This window comes from Protopterus annectens, chromosome 4.part1 (genome assembly GCF_019279795.1).
Source record: "Protopterus annectens isolate FY-2018-M chromosome 4.part1, PAN1.0, whole genome shotgun sequence".
In the NCBI taxonomy this organism is placed as follows: domain Eukaryota; kingdom Metazoa; phylum Chordata; order Ceratodontiformes; family Protopteridae; genus Protopterus; species Protopterus annectens.
In genome coordinates this window covers 141,537,517-141,560,473 of record NC_056734.1, presented here as the reverse complement: position 1 = coordinate 141,560,473, position 22,957 = coordinate 141,537,517, and the positions used below count along the sequence as shown (strand labels likewise).

General features: G+C 39.3%; 1 protein-coding gene across 2 annotated transcripts in view; it reads right to left on the bottom strand.

Annotated features, from left to right (window-relative positions):
• Positions 1-3,448: 3,448 nt before the first annotated feature.
• The window catches only part of LOC122800781 (integral membrane protein 2C-like), a 464,319-nt gene continuing 444,810 nt past the window's right edge, over positions 3,449-22,957 (bottom strand). For both annotated transcript variants that reach the window (XM_044070041.1, XM_044070042.1), the window contains one exon: positions 3,449-3,980. In XM_044070041.1, coding sequence (XP_043925976.1) covers positions 3,895-3,980 — 86 coding nt within the window. In that variant the 3' untranslated portion in view covers positions 3,449-3,894. The remainder of the gene's footprint in view (positions 3,981-22,957) is intronic.

Here is a 22,957-nt window from a genome sequence, read left to right as displayed (position 1 = left end):
ATACTGGCCGGATATTGGGCTATCACTGGTAGGAGATACCTTCCGGTCCTATTCTCAGCTAGAGCGTCTTCTGCGTGGAGACATGCGTGAATGGGCGTACCTTCGTTGAAGGTTGTGCGTCAGACCTGGCAAGCCGGTACATAAAAATCAACTGCCAATCATTAGCGGACCGGAGTTCCACTGTGGCGACCCCTAACCGGGAAAAGCCGAAAGACACAAACAATTGGTAGGAGATCCCTTAAGGTTATGAATACTGCAACAGTGATATGGAAGGACATCACTTCCTTTATATTCTCTTTCATGGAGGTTGAATATAGTTTCTGGTCTTCTGTTTTCTTCCTGCTTTTGTAAACTAGATCACAACTGCTCTCTTTCTGTTCTCGGGTATTACTATGTCTCCTATCAATGGTAAAAGATACTTGCCGGTCATTATTTCTTCTCTTGGCTCTAATGGAATTCTGGACTGAATCATGCAAGACCCTGTTTTATCTGTCAGCCTTTGATTTTGAAAGCTCTTTGTAAACCTTTGTTTTTCTGAACAAATTAGCAGAACACACCCAGATTAGAACAGCTCCCTTACTGAGTTATAATTTCATTCTCATCTATTTTCTGAATGCTGAGCATAAATATTTAGTACTTTTACTCTTTCATTCTATATCTTCCCTTTTTAATTGCCTCCTTGTTTTTCTACTATTCCCACTTACCTTTAAGATTGCTCTATTTCCTTAACAGATTAATGTTTGCTATACTTTCTGCAGTCAGTTTGGGTTTTTGACGTCTAGTTTACACAGAACAACATATGAATTAACAATGTACAAAAGTGAAATGCACCCCAAAGATTTAGGGATACAAGATAATTATACTAATACTGTGAGGGGGTACATACATCAGAAGAAATGGCAGGGCTTCACTCCATGACTGCTGGAAGTTCTTCAATCCTGGCCTTTTGACCAATGTGCAATGCCTAAGTATCAGCTGTTTAAAATACTCCTATTGGTCTGTTTTTCTTTTAACTTCTGTTTTAATTGATGCTGTTCAGTGCTATTCTGACATCGTATTTCTGAATGCATTAAATTATCTCAATGTACTACTTAAAGTTATAAGATTGCTTCATGTGATGAAAAGATATAAAATAAATAACAGATATCATCTGGCCTCAAGCAACATGGCTTTACTGGCTAGCCAAGTAATGTGTTCATTTCCTGGTGATAATACAAAGCCCCCTCTAGGAATGATACTTACAAACTATACATGAAAATGGGTATCTCAATTCAAATCAACAGTTCAAGAAAAATAGTGTACAGTAAAGAAAATAAATGTCAGTAGACACATGAAACAAAGTCTGCAACAAACAGATTAATATATAAACCAACCAAGTACTGCATAATATTTTGTATTACAAATGGATTACAATCATGAATGTGTCATTGACAAAGGTCAGTGAAACACTATTTAGCTCTTAAAAGATTTTTTATTTGTTAATATTTGTTAACTGTGAAATTCTGACTGATCACAGCTGATTTTCACTTAAGGCATTTAAGGAAATTATGAACCAAACAAAAATATTCGTAAAGAAAGCACAATTAGACTGTAGAATAAAGAGCTCCTTATAGTTATCTCAAAATATGAGCATGTCATTGGTGCTTTTTTACAGAAATAAATGATTTACTAACAAATTCTACATTTACACAGAATAGCAGCTTAAAAATACCAGAAATATTGTTCAAATTTGTACTTCAAAGTAACAGAACATTTTAAGGGAACAGACAGCATGGCTTGAGTAATACAAGTGTTTCATACAGTTCATGAGAGGTTGACAAGTACAGCCATAATACAAGTATGTGTAGAAAACAGATAGAGCCAGAATAAGCAATGAGTTGGAATAACTATATTTGTAAAAGTCTTATCATTTTATGTGGTATTAGATGTGATCCTTATCAGCTAACTAGGATTGATGGAACTCTAGAATACTGTCAAATCCTGAAGGAGACAATGTAGAAGGGAATGAGCTAATTATATAAATTTACTTGACCCAACTTGTAGAATTACAGGACCAACATGTATCCGGAAATATCAAGCTGATGGTACTGCTACTGGAGGAAGGTTAATACAGAAAAAAACAACCTTTGAGGAAAGTAACACTTGTATAACAGTTTTCTGCAAATGCTAAACTTAGGCTTCTTGAATAAAATGATTAATGAAAAACACAGAGAATGCTACCAAAATAGCAGACTGCTTCAGACAACAATGAAAGAACTCCAAAAAACTGGTAAAATAACAAAAAAGCAAGCAGGCTGTAAGTACTCCAAACCACACTATTTATTGTGAGTGCTTTCGTCAGAGACAATGCTCTAACTTCATCAGACAAAAGAAAAGACAACAATTAACCACTTTATGTACTTACAAGTGGATGCAATTAAACCAATCACAAATTAACCATCAGTAAATTACATTCACTAATTCATGTAGGGTTATAAAAACATCTAACTCCATTGTGGTAACAGTACACAATTCGACTAATACAAGATATCTTCTCCATTTACAATATGTATACTTAAAACCATATACAAAACATATCAGAAACCTATACATAAATACATGCATATAACAAAAACATACATGTTAAAGATTAAAAATTAACAAGGTATAAAACCCTTTCAGCTAAAATACTAGGGGAGCTAAACACATAGTTGATACAGGTGTGGGTAATTATAAAGTAAAAATTGAATGATTTTTACTTTATTCCTACATTTAAAAATGCAACTTATGTACATGAATATATATATATATATATATATATATATATATATATGTGTGTGTGTGTGTGTGTGTGTGTGTGTGTGTGTGTGTGTGTCTGTGAATAAAATACCAAAAAACATGGTCCAGTAGACAAGTATATATAAATGCAACCTTATGGTAAATATGACACTGACTGTAGGTAGGCAAACAGAGGCCAGTGTGACACTTAACTGTAGAAAGGCATACAAAATATACAGCCAATTCAACAGAGGGCGAACCCAACACTTGATGCAGGCATAAGATTTCTTGTTACCTACTCAACCATAAGGTTGCATTTATATATACTTTTAAGTTTTAATTTTTACTTTATAATTACCCACACTTGTATCAACTGTGTTTAGCTCACCTAGTATTTTAGCTGAAAGGGTATACCTTGCTAATGTTTAATCTTTAACATATATATTTTTATTATACGCATGTATTTATGTATAGGTTTCTGTCATGTTTTGTATATGGTTTTAAGTATACATATTGTAAATGGAGAAGATATCTTTTATTAGTTGAATTGTTTACTGTTGTCACAATGTTTTTATAACCCTATATGAATCAGTGAATGTAATTTACTTATGGTTAATTTGTGATTGGTTTAATTGCATCCACTTGTTAAGTACATAAAGTGGTTAATTGCTGTCTTTTCTTTTGTCTGATGAAGTTGGAGCATTGTCTCTGTCGAAAGCGCTCACAATAAATAATGTGGTTTGGAGTACTTACAGCCTGCTTCCTTTTTTATTAGACTGCTTCAGACACTTTGAAGGAAGCTGTCCATGGCAACCGATGTAGATTTAAATTTTTAAGCAGCTTCCAAACTACAGTAGTGGCAAAAGAGGTAAATGACATGATGGTGATACTAATATGTGACACTACATTTCCATTCTAGACAGTAGGCCTGGAAGTGGAAACATAGATAAACCAGTGACCAACTTAATATGTGACCTAGAGAAGGGAAGTGTGACCAGGTGAAATCCTCAGTACCAGATTACGTTCTGCTTTGATTTCATGTGTTGGAGATAGATAAAGCAATGGAAGAGTGCAGATGCACATCAGATGCTGCTGCCTAAAGCACTGCTACGTTCAGCTGTGTAACTTGCTGCAGGCTCAGCGGCAGATAGTGGTTTCAACCCCAAAGGTATTTTCAAAGTGACGTATGGTACGACAGTTGTTCACCTCCCTTTTGTCAATGCCTAGGCAAGAGAAAAAATACAATATTTCTTTAAGTACCATTTAAACTTGCAAAATATATTACATCTAGATCTTTGACAGCTTTCTATACATGATACTAACAGTAAGTGCATCAAGAGTAACCTAAGAACAAACTACATTGATATAGGCAGCTGATTTCTTCAAAACCTGCTACTTTGAGATAAAATGCTGCACAGTGATTTCAGCTGAGATGACAGTGTGTAGCTTCACTGTATTTCTACCCCTCTGTTACTTTGGAAAGGATGACAGCATTAGCAGCAACAGTTTCATACACAAAGCACTGCAGCCGACCGTGTGACATTTTAGCACATCACAGAACACTAAATAAAAACTGCAGTTTTATGCTGCTGACATTTTAATATTTCAACACTTTACTTTTAGTAGATGCTGTGCTTTGTGCTATGGTCACAGAAGTCAAAGCAGATGGAAAAGGTCAGTTTTATATTGCTGTCACATATTTTCCCTTTTCTCCTAGTATGTACAACCTTAGCGTTAGAAAATATAGAAATTCAAGGTGGGGAGGTCGACCCCTCACATCATGGGGTGTAGAATGAGTGCCCCATGCAAAAAAAAAATTTTTTTAATGTTTAGCAATTTTTTACTGCTGATTTTCTGAGACTGTGATAAAGTTGGAATTTATACTTTCGTTCTGATTAGTCACATCTTAACCAAATGAGATTCATACAAGCCTTATGAAAATATCAGTAAACATACACTTCATTTGAAATGAAACGATTGAGTTATAAAAAATACCATTAACAGTACGTGAAAACACCCCAACTACAGACAAAAGACAGCAGGGTTAAATGTATTAAAAACTACCAACATCACAAATGTAATTGCTTTTTCCTTCTGTAAAAATGGAAAAGTATATTTAGAAAACCTACGAAAGGTATGTAAGTGCTGCTCGGGGTTAATACCGAACTTCATCAGACAACATTCAATTACCAGTACATCATTTAGTAAAGGTACATAATATCAATTTAAAGTTATATTACGTTCACATTCATCACTTAGCGTCAAGGCAACATCGTCTCAAAATTGTTCAATAGCAGAAAATTAATAAAAAATAAAAAATAATAAGTAATAAATAAAAAATAGAAAATAAAAAAACCAAGTAAGCGTCATATTGTAATGTTTTCTTGTCTTCTGAAAGTCTCTCAATCGCTAAGGTTTTTTTTAAATTTCCATTAGTATTATTATTAATACAATAAGTTAACATCAGTAAATCCAAAAAGGTGCACTGTGATCAAGACCTCTCACTTATAGTGCTGTATTAGCCTAGTGATCTGACAGTTTAATTCGCTCTTCTCCAAAAGTAACTGAGATCCAAACGCCGCGTTGAGCCATACTTGAAAAACCTTAAATTAAAGTAACCTCGTGTCCTGTCGCAATGTTCAATGTTTTCTTTTCTCTCCTGTTTCTTCTCCTAATGGCCAGCGTAACCGTGTTCAATGGTCCCTGGTCCCTAAGGTCTCCGTCCTTCCTTCCGAGAAAGCCGGGCATTGGCACTGCACTGATATAATAAAAAGTTTTAAGTTTGTTACGTTATATTGCCTTGGATATAAAAAAAGTCTCTCCTCTAATTAAAACAAATCAAGGGGTTTTCACCTATCCTATCTCCGGACTGGGTAATGTGAAGAAAAAAAGAAAGTGTGTCGACCACTTATCATTCCCATATAACTTTGTTTGAACATACTATATAAAAAGTCACATTCTATTACAAAGTTCGCTTAAGGTTGGTTGTCGGGCTGCCCTCACGAGCTGGCCTTTTACAAACTGATTTTTTTTTTAATAATGGGTGTTCACTAGTGAAGTGTAGAAAGGTGTTAGAGTAAGTGGATTTTCTATAAATTTTAGCTGTATATCTCCCCTTCAGTAAGTCTTTACTTAGACAGATGTCTAGGAAGTTGATTGAGTGAGTCTGAAAGTTCTGGGTAAAAAAATTAAATTAAATGGTGGTTGGTGGGTGGTTTAAGAAGTCAAGCAGCACAGTGTCTGTCTGTCACTAGGATGATAAAAAAAATAAAAACCAAGTACCTTATATCATGTGCTGTAACATGTTCAAATTTGTAATTAGTAAAAAAACCAAAACCATGACAGTGAGCCATGTTGGCAAAATAAAACTGACCCCATTGCCATTGACCCTCCCACCCCTTTTTTATCTCTTGCACACTTAAACATTAAATAGTTATTCACAATTTTCAAGACAATGTCAGAAGCTGTTCAATCAAAAGACATCTGCTCCTCTCAGCCCTATATGTTCTTATACCCATTCTACCCCTACCTACCTACACTATTACTGTGGTATAAATACTGGAGTATAAATCACAAACATCTGTGAGAAAGTTACCTCTTCTGTAAAAGGCAGTGAGTTAATTTTTCTCTAAAACAGTCCTTGCATATTTGTATATTTTTGCAACAGTTGCAACAATTTTTTTCAAAAGTCTCAGCAGCAACTGCACAAGGATAGATGATCTACTATCATCTACTAAACTAAAGAGAGGGTTAGAGAAGTCCTTGTCTGTGGATCTTAGGTAAAAAAAAAAAAGGGGTCCTAGGGGCCATCATTGTTAAGTATTTATCTGTTGTCATGTCAGTAAGGCCATCTAAAAATAAATCCCCGATAAACAATCTAATCTAAATAATCTAATTTTGTTGTGAGCCTGGTTCAGTTGGTTAATACTCACTTCCTCGTGTAGTGCCAAAATGGATATAATTCTTTATTATATATTATATGTTGAAGTTTGAAGTTAAGTTCGGCGAAAAGGAGCTTTTACATACTTTTGGTTTATAGTGGTTTTAAGTGGAGTATTACGGTCTTTATTTTAGCAGTTTGGCTCAATAAACCTGTGGATTTCTCTCGAGGCTCGAGTTTGGTGTTTTTTACCCTGTTTTTAGTTTGTGGAAACTTTTTGGCGTTTGATATTTAGAAAACCTGACAAAAAACATGACCCTGATATTCCTGAATGGCTGTAAACATAACTGTACTAAAATATGGGGTACAATTGCAAATGTTACTGACAAGACAAACCAGAATTTGATTCAGCAAAGCCCAATAACATGTTTTGTAGCACTCTACCTAAAATTTTATGTCCTTGTATAACCTTGCCCTTCCCTTGCAAACAATGGCAAAGGACAACCACATTTTAAGCCTCTACCAAAAGGTAATGCAATATAAAAGGCATTTTCAATGTGAAAAAATACATTTGTTTCACCTGGATTCCCTGTACATATCTGGTGATGTGTGAATGCCAACTTAAGTATATTTTTATAGTTATGTGAAGCCTGCATTGTCTACAGATCTTAAGTCCATTGCTGCCATCCACACCTAAGCTCCACGCCAGACTTGCCTATAGGCTGCGAGGCTCCATTCACACAGTGGAACCCTTTCTGGCTCAGCTACTGCCCACAAGTTAACAATCTATTATCTTTATGTGCTGTTTAACTGCAGTACTCCTGTTCTTTGTATTCAGCTGTTCTGTGAGTCACTGAGATGTTTCTTGCTCTTCCTACCCCTCCCCATCCGTTTCTGCTGCTGGTTCATTACGCCTTGCTATAAACAGGTTTCTATACTAATTTTTTTTTTTTTCTCACTGGTAACAGCTAGTAATATGCATTAGAATTTCTCTTGATTAAACCCCACTTTAAGTCCAGTAGTTGTAGAAGCATGCCTGGCCCTTGTTGCTGTTAAGTCGTCCCCAGTCCCTTCAGTATTTTTTTTTGTGTCTCTCTCTTTCGGCTTTTCCCGGTTAGGGGTCGCCACAGCGGAACTCTGGTCCGCTAATGATTGGTAGTTGATTTTTACGTACTGAGTTACCAGCTCTGACGCATAACCTTCAATGAAGGTACGCCCATTCACACGTCTCCACGCAGAAGACACTCTAGCGGAGAATCGAACCAGACAGCGTCTTACTGTAAGGTGACAACGCTACTGCAGCACCACTACCGTGGTAGTATTTTTTTTTTTTTAATCTTTTTTCGCATTTTACTCCTAAATTGTATTTTATTCTTCTTTATAAAAAAAAGACATTTGAATCCACATGGCTGTCCTGCACTTAGTATCTTTTACCGGTCTTTTTACCTTAGCATTGTATTTTTAACCTTTCTTAGTACGTGTCCTTTGTGTATTCTCCTTCAGCTGTTCTCCCAATAATTAGTTCTCAGCACCCAAAGCATAACCATAAAGTACAGTTGTGGACACTTACCATAAATGTAGATGTTTGAGTGTAATTCACTGTTGCAGTCATTACATTTGGGTAATCTGTCAGGTGCCCCCAAAATGGGGAGCAAAAAAAAAAAAAAATGATTTATATATATATATATATATATATATATATATATATATATATATATATAAACTGTAAATATATGGTTCCAAGCACAGAATCTCTTCCATTTAGCAGCATATGATTTTCTAGTACTACGCCTTCTGGCTTCCAAAATGACATCCATCACAGATTTACTGAGAGATGTGGCTGGTAAAATTAGTTGATTAGCCATGCTGCACGATTCAGAGTTTGGAGCTGAGTATGCAGAATTTGATAGTTCTGCTGAGACAATAGGTGAGGTGTTTGAGGCAAGTACCACGGAGGAAGGTGAGAGATTCCTTAGAAGCGGGTAACAGTGTTGGCGAGGCCAGACGGGGCGCAATTAGAATCAATTTTGTTTTTTCCAGTCTGACTTTTAGTAAGACCTTGGAGAGTAGAGGCAGAGGGGGAATGGCATAGACTGATAGTTTTTTTCCAGCTGAAGGATAGAGCACCCACTTTCCATGCTTTTTTTGTGATGAATTTTTGTGCAGAATTTGTCCAACTGATAGTTTTGGGGAGAAGCAAATAGATCTATGTCTGGGCTTTCCCATTTCTGTGTTAACATGCTGAAGATTTGTGGATCCAGTTTCCATTCGTGCGGGTCCATAAGATTTCTGCTTCGGTCGTCTGCCAGAGTATTTTGCTTTCCTGGCAGGAATTGAGCTTGAAGATGTATTTGGTAAGTCAAGGCTGCGTTCCACAAGGCCATGGCTAGTCTGCAAAGGGGGTAGGATTGGGTACCCTTCCTGCTTGTTTATGTACTACAACTGTGGTGGTGTCAGTCTTTATCAGTAGTTGTCCTTGATGACGTAAGTCCTTGAAGGCTGTCAGAGCATTCTGAACAGCTAGCATTTCTTTCTGGCTGATGTGTAGATGCATTTGGTTTGGGCTCCATTTGCCCTGAATGCAACGCCCTGCCAGGTGGGCCCCCCAAGCATAGTCTGATGCGTAAATAACAGTCCCTTGTTTTGGTGACATGTCCCTGCCCACCAAAGAAACTCCTGTTGCAGGCAGGGAATGAGAAAAATCATTGTTTCCAGGCTGTGACAATGTTGACTCCATAAGCTTTTTAGGTACCATTGAAGTTTCCTCTTATGCAGTCTCACATATGGAATTAGTAGAATGCAAGATGCCATGAACCCCAAAGCCTGCAGAATTTGTCTTGCAGATAACTGGGTTTTTGTTGCCATTTGAAGTATGTTGTCAATTGCATTTGTTTGTCTGGCATGAGGTAGGTCATCTGGGCAGTTGTATTCAAGCTTGCACCCAGGAATATAATTATTTGAGAGGGTACCAGTTATGATTTCTTTTCGTTTATGGTGTACCCTAGGCATGCTAGAAGCCTTTTTACAAATGCCAGATGTTGAAAAAGAGTGTGCTTGTCCTCTGCCTGAATGAGACAATCATCCAGATAAGGATAAATTTGAATGTTTGTCTGCAGAATGCAATTATTGGTGCCAGGCACTTTGTAAAGACCCTGGGCACAGTAGATAAGCCAAAGGGCAGTGCAGAGAATTGGTAAGACAAGAAGCCTGCTTTGAAGCGGAGGTATCTTCTGCAAGATTCCCTTACTGGGATATGCAGGTATGCCTCTTAAGTCTAGAGTTACCAGCCAAGCATTCTTGCCTAGCATAGGCAGTAGCTGTTGTAAAGTCAGCATTTTGAATTTTGGAATGTCCAGGAACGTGTTCAGAATTGATAAGTCCAGTATTGGATGCCATGATTTGTCTTTTCTGGGTACCAGGAAAAGCCTTGAATAAAATCCTTGTCCTTTTTCCTTTTCTGGTACTGGTTGAATAGCCCCCATATCCATGAGGGACATGGACTTGTTTCTGGGCCTCTGCTCACTGGTTTTGTGGCAGATCTGGCCATCCATTTGGAATTGGCAGAGTGTGGAAATGAAATCTGTACCCCTGGGATACTATGTTTAATACCCACTTGTCCTGGGTAATTAACTGCCAATTTTGAGCATGAAGTGCTAGTTTCCCCCCCAAGGGGGCTGACAAAAGATAAGTGCTTGGAGATGGTAGAGGACTGCTTACTGTAGGGTTGTGCTTTATTAACTCCAGATTTGGAGGTGGAGACACCACATTGCTTTGACCTGTAAGATCCATGTGATTGATATCTGGAACCTTTGGATCACCTGGGCTTGCTAAGTGCCAAGTGGCTCTGTTGGACACAGGAAAGGACCACTTCATAGTAGGCCAGTGCCTACTGAACCTGGGTGGCTGCACTTGCAAGAAATCTTTTACAGTTTGCATAGATTTAGCTTTGTCTTCCATTTTCTTTAAAACCTCTTTTGCCTTATTACCAAACAGACTATCATGCTGTAAAGGGGCATCCAACAATTTAGCTTTAACATGATCAGGCGGATTTTGTTCCTTGAGCCAGGCATGCCTTCTTATCACAGATCCAGTTACGGCGGCCCTGCAAGAGGCCTCCAAGGAATCAAAACCACATTGCAAAGTATGCTTTCCAACCTGTTCTGCTGAATGCAATAAATCCTGTAACTCTATTTTCCACACAATCAGAAATCATCATCATTTTCTGTTTCAGTAAGCCCATAACATGCTGTTGATATTTAAGCATATGAAACTGGCAGCTTAAAGCCCTGATTGCCAAGGTTGCAGACATATAAACCTTCCTACCCCATCTATCCAGCACCCTGGAATCTCTATCAGAAGGGGTAGGATTTTTGGCTGTAGAAGCCTTAACACCCTTGGGACCCTGAGAAATAGTCTCAGGATCAGCAGCAGGATTATTGAAAAGAAATTTGTGTGAGGCAGGAACCCTACAATATCTGTCTGGCTTACTAGGAGCCGGAGGCAGGGAATCAGGAGCCATGCTAGATTCCAAGAACACATCACCAATGTCTAATACAGGAGGGATTGCCAAAGGCCTATGCTGAGGAAGAAGAAAATCCCTAAGCCTCTTTTTTGATTCAGAGAAGTCCTGACTCTCCCAGTGAAAATGTTCCCTTAAAGTATGCAAAGTCTCTCCAAAAGAGTAATCCTCAGGAGGAGATGCAGATGGAATGGATTCCTCTGCATTAGAATCCTCATAAGGTGGAATAGAAAAGTCCTGATCAGAAGAGGAATCGGAAGAAATAGAAACCTGATCTGGAGATTCATAATGAGTGCCTTGCCTAGGCCTCTTAGTGGGGGGTGGGGGGGATTGGGAACCCCTGATCAAGGTAATTAAATCCTCAGCCATTTTGATCATTTGTTTTTTAGGCATAGGGGCCTGAGCAAGTGGCTCATGTGTCGGATTTTTAGACACAGAAGTCGGTTTTGACCTTATTTTTGTTAATGGTGTCAGTTTAATATACAAATATTGAGGCCTGAAAACACCCTCAGAAGCCGGTGCCTGCTCAGCGGCTCCGGACCCATCCAAGGGAGAGACATCCGTGGGTTCAATACTTTGTGAATCTTGCGGCATACCGGACTCCGAGTGGGTCTCGGTAGAGGCCTGCAACTCAAAAGTAGCGGGTATCAGGGGCTGTGAAAGCGCCTCACTGAGTACCGGCGATTGGCTTTGGAGAAGCTTCATTTGTTTTGGACCTCGACGGTCTGTCTCTGTCTTTTTCCTTGCGTTTTTTGTGAACTCCGGTAGTTGGATTGCTAACAGACAACATTTCAGGGTACTTAAATCTTGAACCAAATATTTAGAAGCAAAACATACAGACGCTTAATAGTGTGTTGGTTAAATTCAGCACAAAACCGACAGCAAGGCATGTTGTGATCAGGGCCTAGGCAAGGAATACAGTACAAATGAAAATCCTTATGAGGTATTTGCTTCCCACCAGTAATGCAATTATTAACTTTTACTGACATTGGTAAGGAGCAAGAAAAAGTTTCCTCAATGGGGTACTTAGCTTTAGTTTGAAGACTTTGGTTCTGAAACTCGAAAATGAAAATTTCAGGAGTCGGCCGACCGGCACTTGCGAACTGCTTCTGCTTCGGCCACCGCACGGCAAGAAAGACTGATTAAAATGGCATTGGCTGCATGTTTTATATCCCTGACTACCTGACGTCATGGAAGAGGAGACAGCAACCGACGCAGGACCCAAGACTTTGTTATTCAGGCCAACTTGAGGGCAACCTGCCAGCAGATTACCCGAATGTAATGACTGCAACAGTGAAACACAAAGAACATCTCTTAGCTAAAGATTTACCTTAGTGAATTTTTTTTTTTGCAGTGATAGACAGCTGTGACCAAGTCCAACCCATGATGGACAGCTGCGACCAAGTCCAATATCTTTCTGACTCCCAACTTGTACTTAACCCAAATAAAAGAAAGCTTATGCTCTTCACCAGTGGGAAAACACCTTATCCCCTTCCCACCTTCACCATCTACTCTTCCAATAAAACTAAAATCAAACAAGTCCATCACATTAAGCTCCTTGGGGTCACTATTGACAAGTCAAATATTTGACTAACACCTAGCAATAGTTATCAAAAAGACACATTAAATTAGGTTCACTCTACAGAGTCAAGCCCTACCTCACAGATACCACCAGACATTCCATTGTCAAAACACACCTACTCTCCACCCTCTTATACGCCTCACCAAATATTCACCAACATCAGAAAAACAGGCACACTGGAGTCATGTTACAATAAAATCACTACATTTGCTATAAACCTCCCCAGTACATCTCACCACTGCACAGCACTACACCAATTAAAATGGATGGAGCTACCTAATATACTAACCTGTGAACAACTCTCTCTAGCTTATTCCAGCCTTCACCACCCTGAACACTGCCCAACCCTCGAGAACTTAATTCAACCACTCTGCAACTCAAGATCACTAAGATTCCCCAATAAAGTCCTATTCAAAGTAACTAAATCCAATAATAATCATGGTGACTCTCTATACTTCAATAAAATATATAAGTCCTGGAATACTATGCCCCAGAATATACTCAGTACTCCTAGCTCATCCAGAATGCCTGGCATTGCTCCTGCATTAAGCCAGGCTAAACAAAATCCCCTTCATAATCTAACTACCATGTAATCTCTTATCTCTGCATTCTAAATCTATCAGCTTGTACACAGCCTCCTCCTTTTCTATCTTTTCACTCCTTCATGCTCTTTCTTACTTCATGACATGCCAATATTCATTGCATACAATACATGATTAGCACACAGTATTGTATAACTTCAACACTCTGATGCTTTCCTTCACTACTCTTACTTTAGGACACTCAGCAAATGTCCACTATGACATGCTGCCTAATGGATGTACAGTCATCTCTCTCTCTTTGACCTATTCTACTTAGATGCCTAGATTTTTTTTTGATTGTGCTACAGTTTTATTGGTGTAAATATTGCACTGCTTTATCAACCATTATTATTTTTGTCAGTAATGTACCTAAATAAGATGCTGTTAATTTTTGACAATATAATTCTTTTCTGAATTTGTATATAGTTAGTGGAGCTTTTGTCCCCGGGATTCTGCTGAAAATGCCCCCACTCCCAGTAAACAGGTGTAAAACAAACAAAATAAAATAAATAAAAATCTGCAGCTGAAGTGATCTAAACTGCTTGCTAAATTAGAATTCCAGTAGTAAAATAAAGAAATCCCAGAGTCAGAACACAATACCCTACTTAAGCTAATGTGACTCTACATCACTGAATAAAGCTGACTGTGCGAGTTTTTATAAAGCTGATTTCTGAAAGCAGGCCCATTTATACATCTCTCACTACACACACACACATATACATTGATTTTAGCTATGGTCTATGACTGTTAAAATCGACAAAAGTTGGTCGACTTCACAGATGGATGACAGGTGTGAGAGACTGAACAATTCTTGGGGTTGGGAAACATGCCCTTTCCCCCAAAACTGCGACATCTGAGTTAGTATATATAATTAGCAGGGGGCACTTGGGGTGCATTTAAAAGAAATATAACTTTCAGTTTGGGGCTATTTTAGGTATGAAGTTCCAGGGTTGTATACATGTCTATGTTCCTCATGTACACTGTATGAACTTTTATTTCATTTCATAGCAAACAGTAAATATGGCAGATTTAATGGCACTTTAGCAGAGTTCATGGCACACCAGGGATGCAGATATATTTGTGACAACACTCCAAGAATGTAAATAAAAATCTAATGATACACCACGACTGCAGATGAGAAAACATACTACATACATATTCCTATTCTTTCTTTATCTAGCTAGTTAGCTTCTACCTCTTTGTATCTGTCTAATCATTCACTGCTCCCAGAATACCACTGAGAAGGGACTGCATAGAACAAAGCTTCTCTCACATCTAACTAAAGATCCCAGAGACAGACTCCTAACATCAGATGATCTGTACAACTCAACTTCACATTTGCAAACTTCTTTTACAAGCCTAAAAAGCAGTTAACATGTATTCTCACTATTTGCACAAAAATATGGGACTCTATTCCAAAAGTTACAAGTCCAACTCTCCAATCAGAAATTTCCAAAAAGAACTAAAACTTTACCTTGTCAATCAGGCACACAGTAAATGTTTCCACAACAGCCCCATCACTTAACTCTACATAGCATTACCACTACCACCATTTCTCAAAATCTCCTTCCCCAATGCAACAATTTCTCTCCACAAAACCCCTGATGCCTTACCCCCTTACAATACATCCCCATCTCTCTTTCCTCCTACCTCTTACTATCCTTTACAACTACTCTCTTTGGACTCTGCACAAAATGTCACATCCTCAACAGCAAAGCCTGCTTCCTTGTTAAATACTTCATTCACTCGATTCACTTAGTGTTTGTATAAATTGTTCATATTACCACTTGTGTATACTGTTATATTACCACCTGTAAGTATAATGTGACTTTTAACCTTTGGTAATACACGCTGGGCGAAGTCTGAATATGATCCACCAAGATCAGTACTCTACTCCAGTCAACAAATAAATAAACAAACACATAAAATAAATGCTTACCCAGTTAATATTTTTCACTTGTTTACTGTGGTTTTTGCATTAGCAAGTGTTTATTATCATCCCTTGTGTGTCAATACAAATTTATTCCTGTCATGGCATGTCATCAACCCTACCAAAAAGCTACTAAACCTGCCATATTTAAGCTATGGTCTAAAACATAACCTTAATCTTTACAAACTACACACACAAAACACAAGTACATATACATACCCAAAATACCAAAGCAGACACAAAGCAACCTCCCAAACCTAAATACATAATTATTTAAAAATGAAACTTAAAACAGCAAAGTAAAACATGGAATACATTTCTAGTTACCTCAATGTAAAAAACAAAACATAACTTCACACTCAAAATACACACCTAGAAAAAACCTAAACCTGTCAAACTCAAACAGACAAACACCATAACATTTAATTTAATTTGAATGCAAAGAAAAACAGTAAAATGTAGAAAAGTGTGCAAAAAATCATAAACTGTCATTTCCAGCTTATCAGTCCAAAAAGTATAACTCTAAATTAACCCAGTTAAAACAGTACAGTTGTGTACACTTACCATAAATGTAGATGTTGGAGTGTATTCACTGTTGCAGTCATTTCATTTAGGTAATCTGCTGGCAGGTTGCCCTCAGTTGGCCTGATTAACAATGTCTTGGATCCTGCGTCAGTTGCTGTCCTTTCTTCCATGACGTCAAGTCATCAGGGGTATAAAACATGCAGCTGACGCCATTACATCAGTTTATTCTTGCCCCAGATGTCAAGTGCCCCCCAAATGGGGAGCCAAATATTTAAGTAATTAAATACACAAAAATATATACCTCCAAACAAAAGCAAATACATCAAAAATTATTTTAAGCATAGTAAATAAAAGTAGAGGTATAGTAAGAGAAAAAAAAAAAACGGGGTTGGAGGGAGGGTAACCAGGACTGCAACAGTGAAGTGAATACACTCGAACATCTACATTTATGGTAAGTGTACACAACTGTACTATGTTCTTCGTGTTTCACTGTTGCAGTCATTACATTTGGGTAGATTCCCAAAGCTATGGTTGGGAGGGTGGATTTATACAGCATTAGGACCAGCTACAAGGCCCTGCAGGACAGCAGTGGCAAAGCCAGCTCTGGATTTAGAGAAGAAAGGTAAATGGTAATGTTTGGTGAATGTATGAACTGAGCTCCAGGTAGCAGCTTCTAGAATGTCTCTGGTAGGATCACCTCTGAGAAAGGCTGAAGAAGTAGATACAGCCCTGGTGGAATGAGATCTGATCCCCTGGGGGATAGTTTTACCATGGTGCATATAGCAGAAACAAATACAATGGCTTATCCATTTGGAAATAGTCTGCTTTGAAATAGCCTTTCCCTCTGCCCCTGCAGCAAATGCCACCAGTAGTTGTTCAGATTTTCTTAGAGATTTTTCTTAGAGATTTTGTCCTGCTTAAGTAAAATCTAAGTTGTCTGTGTACATCCAATGAATGCAGAATCCACTCCCCCTTGTTCTGTGGATTGGGAAAGAAAGTTGGCAAATGAATGGTCTGATTAAGAGCCACACTGGATACCACCTTAGGCATGAAGGATGGATTGGTCCTGAGTGACACCCTGCCCGTATGAAAAATAATGAAAGGCTCCACTGCCATAAGAGCCTGTAATTCGGAAATCCTTCTAGCTGAAGTGACTGCTAAAAGGAAAGCTGTTTTCCAGGAGAGAAATTTTAAGTCTGCAGTAGCAGCTGGCTCGAAAGGAGGGAAAGTGAGCTTTTCCAATACAAAATTGAGGTCCCAGGCAGGAGTTGGAGCTCTCCTGGGTGGTCTTAGGTTTTTGGCCCTGCTGAGATACTGCTTTAGCAGAGGATGAGAGAAGAGGGGAGGCTCTCTGTTGTAATGAGCTGAAATGGCTGAGGCATGGATTTTTATGGAAAAAAGGACAGGCCCTTGTGAAGCATCCTAGTTAAGTATTGTAAAATCTGAGGAATATTGGGCACTGCAGTGCTTATCCCTTGTGATGGATTCCAGGCACAGAATCTTTTCATTTGTCAGCATAAGATTTTCTAGTACTAGGCCTTCTTGCCTCCAAAATGACATCCATCACAGGTTTGCTGAGAAATGCTAAGGGTGAATTTAGGTGATTAGCCACACTGCAAGATTCAAAGTTTAGAGCGGAGTATGCAGAATTTGATTGTTCTGCTAAGGCAGTAAGTAAGGTGTCTGAGGCAGGTGCCACGGTGGAAGGTGTGACACATTGCACAGGAGTGGGTATCAGTGTTGGCGTGGCCAGTCTGGAGCAATCAAAATAATTTTTGTTTGTCCTGTTTGACTTTTAGTAGAACTTTGGAAAGCAGACGCAGAGGGAGAAAAGCATAGACTGATAGGCATCCACTTTCCAGGCTCTTTTGTGATGAGTTCTTGTGCAGAATTTGTCCAACTGATCTTTTTGCCTCACCCCAGAACTATCTATGTCTGGACTCCCCCATTTGCGTGTCAACATGTTGAAAATCCATGGTTCCAGTTTCCATTCGTGTGGGTCCATGAGATTTCTGCTTAGTTCATCTGCCAGAGTATTCAACTTTCCTGGCAGGAATTGAGTTTATAGTTGTATTTGATAGGTCAAGGCAGTGTTCCACAATGCCATGGCTGGTCTGCAAAGGAGGCAGGAGTGTGTACCCCCCTGCTTGTTTATGTACCACATAACCGTGGTGTTATCTGTCTTCATCATTAATTGTCCTGGATGAAGGTAGTCATTGAAGGCTGTCAGTGCATTCTATACAGCTAGCATCTCTATTTGATTGATATGAAGTTGCATTTGATTTGGGCTCTATTTGCCCTGAATGCACTTCCCTGCCACATGAACCCCCCAAGCATAGTCTGATGCATCTGTAGTAGGGTCTGGGCGGCAGGGGGTGGAGTGAATGGCAGTCCCTTGTTTTGGTGGCAGGCCTCTGCCCACCATAGGAACTCTAGTTGCAGGCAAGGTATGATAGGAATCATTGTTTCCAGGCTGTGACAATGTTGACTCCATAAACTTAAGTACCACTGAAGTTTCCTCATATGCAGTCTTGCATATGTAATTAGAAGAATGCAGAATGCAGGAGGCCATGAACTGCAAGGCTTGCAGAATTTGTCTTGCAGATAGCAGGGTTTTTGTGGCCACCTGTTTGAAGTAAGTTACCAAATGAATTTGCTTTTCTGGCATAAGGTAAGCCATCTGGGCAGTTGTATTCAAGCTTGCACCCAGGAATGTAATTTTTTGAGAGGGTACCCTGTTGTGATTTCTTTTCGTTTATAGTGTACCCTAGACAAGTTAGAACCCTTTTTACAAACGCCAGATGTTTTAGAAGAATGTCCCGGTTTTCTGCCTGAATTAGACAATCGTCCAGGTATGGATATATTTGAATATTTCTTTGTCTGCAAAATGCAATTACTGGAGCCAGGCACTTTGTGAAGACCCTGGGCGCAGTAGATAAGCCAAAGGGCAGTGCAGAGAACTGGTAATGCAAGTAGCCTGCTTTGAAGTGGAGGTATCTTCTGCAAGATTCCCTGATTGGGATATGCAGGTAAGCCTCTTAAGTCTAGAGTTACCAACCAGGCATCTTTGCCTAGCATAGGAAGTAACTGTTGAGTCAGCATCTTGAACTTTGGAGATGTCCAGAATTGGATGCCATGATTTGTCTTTTCTGAATACCAGGAAAAGTCTTGAATAGAAACCTTGTCCCTTTTCATCTTCTGGTACTGGTTGAACAGCCCCCATGTTCATGAGGGACAGTACTTGTTTCTGGGCCTCTGCCCACTGATTTGGGGGGCAGGTCTGGCCATCCATTTGGGATTGGCAATGTGTGGAAATTAAATCTGTATCCCAGGGATACTATATTTAAAACCCATTTGTCCTGGGTTATAAGTTGCCAGTTTCTTGCATGAAGTGCCAGTCCCCCCCCACCCCCAAAGGGGCGGCTAAAAGGTAAGTGCTTGGTAAGTGTAAAGGGAGGTCATTGAGACTGTTTACTATAGGGAGATGCCTTGTTGTTTTCCAGATTTGGAGGAAGCACCCCATTGTTTTGTTCTAAAAGTCCCTTGTGACTGAAACCTGGAACCTTTGGAATGTCTGGGTTTGACTTGAGTGTCTCTCGAAGGAACTGGAAAGGACCAATTCTTAGTAGGCCAATGCCTACTAAATCTTGGAGGTTGCACTTGTAAGAAATCTTTCACAGTTTGCATAGATTTAGCTTTATCTTCCATCTTTTTTAAAACTTCTTCAGCCTTATTACCAAAGAGACGGTCCTGTTGCTAAGGAGCATCCAACAATTTTGCTTTAACATGATCAGGCAGAGTTTGCTCTTTGAGCCAAGCATGCCTTCTAGCACAGACCCAGTTACAGCAGCCCTGCAAGAGGCCTCCAAAGAATCAAAACCATATTGCATGTATGTTTTCCAACTTGTTCAGCTGAATGCAATAAATCCTGTAAATCTTTATTTTCCACACAGTCAGAAATTGACATTTTCTGTTTAAGCAGTCTCATGATATGTTATTGATATTTAAGCATATGAAATTGACAGTTTAAAGCCCTGATTGCCAAGATTGCAGAAGTGTAAACCTTCTTATCCCATCTATCCAGCGCCCTGGAATGTCTATCAGAAGGGGTAGGATTTTTAGCAGTAGAGGCCTTAATGCCCTTGAGACCCTGAGAAATGGTTTCAGGATCTGCAATAGGATTTCTGAAAAGGAATTTGTGGGAGTCAGGAACCCTGTAGTATCTGTCTGGCTTACAAGGAGCTGGAGGCAAAGAATCAGGAGCCATACTAGATTCTGAAAAAACATCATCAACAATGTCTAAAACAGGAGGTATAGCCAAAGGCCTATGCTGAGGAAGAAGAAGAAAATCCCGAAGTCTCTTTAGATTCAGAGAAATCCTGACTTTCCCAGTGGAAACGTTCCCTTAAGGTATGCAAAGTTTACCCAAAAGAAAAATCCTCAGGGGGAGAAGCAGAAGGAATGGAATCTTCTACATCAGAGTCCTCATATGTAGGTAGAGACAAATCCTGTTCATTAGAAGAGTCAGAAGAAATAGAATCCTGTTCAGAAGATTCATAATCAATGTCTTGCCTAGACCTCCTACAAGGGGGGGGGGGGAGTTAGCTACCCCTGATCAGAGTAATTAAATCTTCAGCCATTTTGATCATTTGTTTTTTAGGCATAGGGGACTGCACGTGGCCCAGGCGTCAGTTTTTGAGACAGATTTAGATTTTGGCCTTAGTTTTGAAGATGGCGTCGGTCTAATATATAAATCTGTTGGCCTGAAAACACCCTCAGAAGCCAGTGCCTGCACAGTGGCTCCGGATCCATCTAAGGTAGAGACATCCGCGGGTTCCATAATTGAAGCATCTTGCGACATATCGGACTCTGAATGGGTCTCAGTAGAGGCCTGCGAATCAGAAGTAGCAGGTATCAGGGGCTGCGAAAGCACCTCACTGAGTACCGGCTAACTGGCGACTGGCTTAGGAGAAGCGTCGTAGTCAGTTTTGGACCTCGACAGCCTGTCTTTTTTTTTGCGTTTTTTTTTAGGTATTCCGGAAGTCGAATTGCTAACAGACGACATTTCTGGATAATTAAAGCGTGAGCCAAAATATTTAGAGGCAAAAATATACCGATGTTTAATAGTGCGTTGATTAAATTTAGCACAAAACCGACAGCAAGGTACGTTGTGGTCAGGGCCTAGACAAGGAATACAGTACAAATTAAAATCCTTATGAGGTATTTGCTTCCCACAAGTAATACGATTATTAACTTTTACTGACATCGATCAAGAAAGTTTCACCAACGGGGTACTTAGTTTTTTAGTTGATGACTTTGGTTCTGAAACTCGAAAATGAAAATTTCAGGAGTCAGCCGACCGGCACTTGCGAACTGCTTCTGCTTCGGGCACCGCGCGGCAAGAAAAACTGATATAATGGTGTCAGCTGCATGTTTTATACCCCTAACGACCTGACGTCATGGAAGAAAGGACAGCAACTGACGCAGGACCCAAGGCTTTGTTAATCAGGCCGACTGAGGGCAACCTGCCAGCAGATTACCCAAATGTAATGACTGCAACAGTGAAACACGAAGTACATCTACCTACAGCTCTTAACTAAATACAACACGAACATAACTAGAGAATGATCAATTTTGCTCAAAAATAAAAATAACCTAATTTACCTCCAAAACTGAATTAGGAAACATTCTACAAGACCGATCATTCTCAAAAAACTGTACATGGTAAAACTATGCACAGTCCAGTTACACAGAAACATTGTCAATTAACATAGTCCATCATTATTCTAGCCACCAAAAATATAGAAAACAAATAGGATTTGAGCTGAAATTATGATCCTTGAGATAGCCTGGCTGAAAGTTCAACTCTCAGGAATACATACCAATTCTGAGGCTGTGATGCTTCAGAATACTCTATTGAAGTCAAGCAATCTCAAGAGGTAAATATATGCAGCAAAGGTTTGGAGGTACAACCCCCCCCCCCCCCCACACACACACACATTGTAGGACTACGGGCATGCAATTTAGGATACAATAAATTCCCCCAAAAGACTGTACAAAGTCACACCTATCCTTTTCAATTTACTCTTCAGAAGCAGTCCTGGCCCACCTCAACTCTCTTGTCCATTAATAAATACACAAAGCCTTCATAACAGTCTACACCAGGTTGGCACACTCCTTAAGCAGCACAAACTGACACACGCTGTTACCAAGTCCTAGATCAAAAAAGATAACTACACTTGCACCTTTTTCCCCATATGATACTTTCTAGATGCTAGACCTGGGCCCAAGAAACGGTGGTAGAATCCCCTACTGAATAAAACTCCTAAACATCCAACTCCTAGCCCAGGCTAACACACCTCCCGATACTGCCCCAAAACGGCTACTTCTAAAAAAACAACTGTACCTCTTGGTAACCTACATTCCTCCTCCTTCCAAACCTGGTAAAATTCCAAAAACAAATTCAAGAAATTCCATCTCAACTAGAAACAAAAGCTAGCACATCCTCTTAGGTGACTTCATCTTAAATACACTTCACGCCATCCACATTAATGAAATCTGTTCAATTTCAACCTTAAGCAGCTACTGCAGCAGACATTACCTAACCTCATCACTAACAATCATTTCTTCTAAATCTAATCATCACTGACAACCCCAGTCCAATCTCAAACATTATCCACACTCATTATGTTTGTGACCATTGAACAATAAGTTTCATAATAGATAGACCCACAACAAAAATTCTCCCAAATTAATCTCATTCAGGCCTAAGACTCACTCAAACACCAAAAAACTCAATTCCCCCTCTATCACAGACTGGTCTTTCATATTAAACCTAAACAAGCCTAACCTTGCTGCAGAAGCTTTCGCCAGTACATTCAGATCTCTCAACAACACATTTTTCCTGTAATTTCTTAACTCTACAAACCGAAAAGAAATGATTGAATAACTCCTTCAAAGAAATCCCTTCTAAAACTTAAGGGATGATGTGTAGCAGGCATGGAAAAACAACCGACATATCAGGAATCAATATATCCAAATCAGAAACTTCTCACAACAAGCAATATGACAGCATAAAAGCCAGAATATAAATTATGAAAACTGTCCTGGAAAGAAGTGAATTGACTCACAAGAAGGCAACAGCAACTTCTACATTCTCTCCCAGTGATTTTCTCTCTTAATT